We start from the raw sequence: 1,814 nt of genomic DNA, 5'->3' as shown, positions 1-1,814 counted from the left end.
TTGTGAGAAACAATAACAATAATTTTAATGTAGTTATGTTTGTACATGCTACTATTGGTGTATAATCGTGACATGTACTTTATCTATACGCTTTACTTCATATTATTCATAATTTATTCTCATACTTGTCCTTTTACTCTTTTGTTTGACATACAAAATATACAGGTGCAAACTGGGGTGCAAGATATCAAGGACAAGCAAGATATAGTGCAAGCTCAGCTGCAACTAGCAAAACTACAAGTTTCCAAGACAGATCAACAATCAGAAACTCAAACTAGTGTAATATCAGATCCTGTGCAGCAAGTTTCATCTGTATCTGCATCTGCTCCCCTTCAATCTCAGCAACATCTTCCTTCGCCTATTAATCTTCCACAATCCATTCCTGTCGGTTCTCCTCCTAATGCACCTCCTCAACCTCCTCCTCAACAGGGTTTGCAACATCCAGTTCAACTTCCAAATCAGTTCTCTCAGATTCCAATCCCAACTGTTCCTCAGAGAGATCCATACTTGCCACCTCCTGTTCAATCTCAGGAAATCTCAAATCAGCAATACCAACTGGCTTTATCTCAGCAGCCACATCCTCAACCAGGAGTGCCTCCGCATCAACAATATCAGCAGACTCCTCATCCTCAGTACTCTCAGCCTGCACCTCATCTACCTCAACTGCAGCCACCACATTCATCCGGAAATCCACCTCAACTGCAATCTTCACTAGGTCACCATCTAGAGGAACCATCTTATGTTCCTTCTCAGAATTATCCTCCCAATCTCCGCCAGCCACCATCTCAGCCACCCAGCGGACACCCACCTTCACAACAGTTCTATGGGACACCGCCCCAAGGCTATGAACCACCAGCGAGTAGACCTGGTGCAAGTTACTCTTCTGGATATGGTACATTATCCGCGCCTGCTGAGCCATATCGATATGGCGGATCAACTCAGTATGGTGGTAAACAACCACAGCTACCTACTTCTTCGGTGGCTTCCAGTGGCGGAAGTGGCTACCCACAGCTCCCAACTGCCCGCATACTCCCACAAGCAATACCTACTGCATCTTCAGTAAGTGGAGGTTCAGGTTCTCCTGGAAATGGCAACAGGGTTTCTATCGACGATGTAGTTGATAAAGTTGCTACTATGGGATTCCCTAGAGACCATGTGAGGGCAACAGTTCGGAAGCTGACAGAGAATGGTCAGTCAGTTGACTTAAATACAGTGCTGGATAAGCTTATGAATGAAGGTGGTGAAATCCAGCAACAAAGAGGTTGGTTTGGTCGGTAACATGGCGTTAACCAATTGAACTTTGTATAGTAGTATCATTTGTTTTGTGATGAAGGTTTATGTGGAAGGTTTTTTTTTTACCATTTGTTCTTATTTCTCGGATAGTTGATACTGTTATGCTTTCTTGTGGTCCAGTTAATGACTATCTTGATCTTGTGCTGTATATTTCAATAAATAAAAGTGGATTTGGTAAGTTACTCTGAACTGTTCACATTTCTGCCACACTAATTAAATGCTATCAGATTTGATATTTAGTTTCCAGTTTTCTTTGATATAGGTTGATACATCATGAGGTTGTTATTATGTATATTGTGGTTATAATAGTCAGGTAACCGCGGATATATGTTTTATTGATGCCTGTGATTGCAGTTGGACACTGATTTCCTGTAGTCAGGGAAAACAGACATTCAAAGGATTTCGATTATTTGGTCAAAGATTGGATGACTTGTATTTCGATTTTACATTATTGACTTAAAATATATCGAGAAACGAGTCGTCCGATTATATATATATTAATTTGACTTTTTTTCTCTTCA

General features: G+C 41.0%; 1 protein-coding gene across 1 annotated transcript in view; it reads left to right on the top strand.

Annotated features, from left to right (window-relative positions):
- The window catches only part of LOC101511714 (uncharacterized), a 5,573-nt gene extending 4,098 nt beyond the window's left edge, over positions 1–1,475 (top strand). The window contains exon 3 of the mRNA XM_004489169.4: positions 166–1,475. Coding sequence (XP_004489226.1) covers positions 166–1,278 — 1,113 coding nt within the window. The 3' untranslated portion in view covers positions 1,279–1,475. The remainder of the gene's footprint in view (positions 1–165) is intronic.
- Positions 1,476–1,814: the final 339 nt, after the last annotated feature.

This window comes from Cicer arietinum, chromosome 2 (genome assembly GCF_000331145.2).
Source record: "Cicer arietinum cultivar CDC Frontier isolate Library 1 chromosome 2, Cicar.CDCFrontier_v2.0, whole genome shotgun sequence".
In the NCBI taxonomy this organism is placed as follows: domain Eukaryota; kingdom Viridiplantae; phylum Streptophyta; class Magnoliopsida; order Fabales; family Fabaceae; genus Cicer; species Cicer arietinum.
This window is presented reverse-complemented; position numbering and strand designations above follow the sequence as displayed.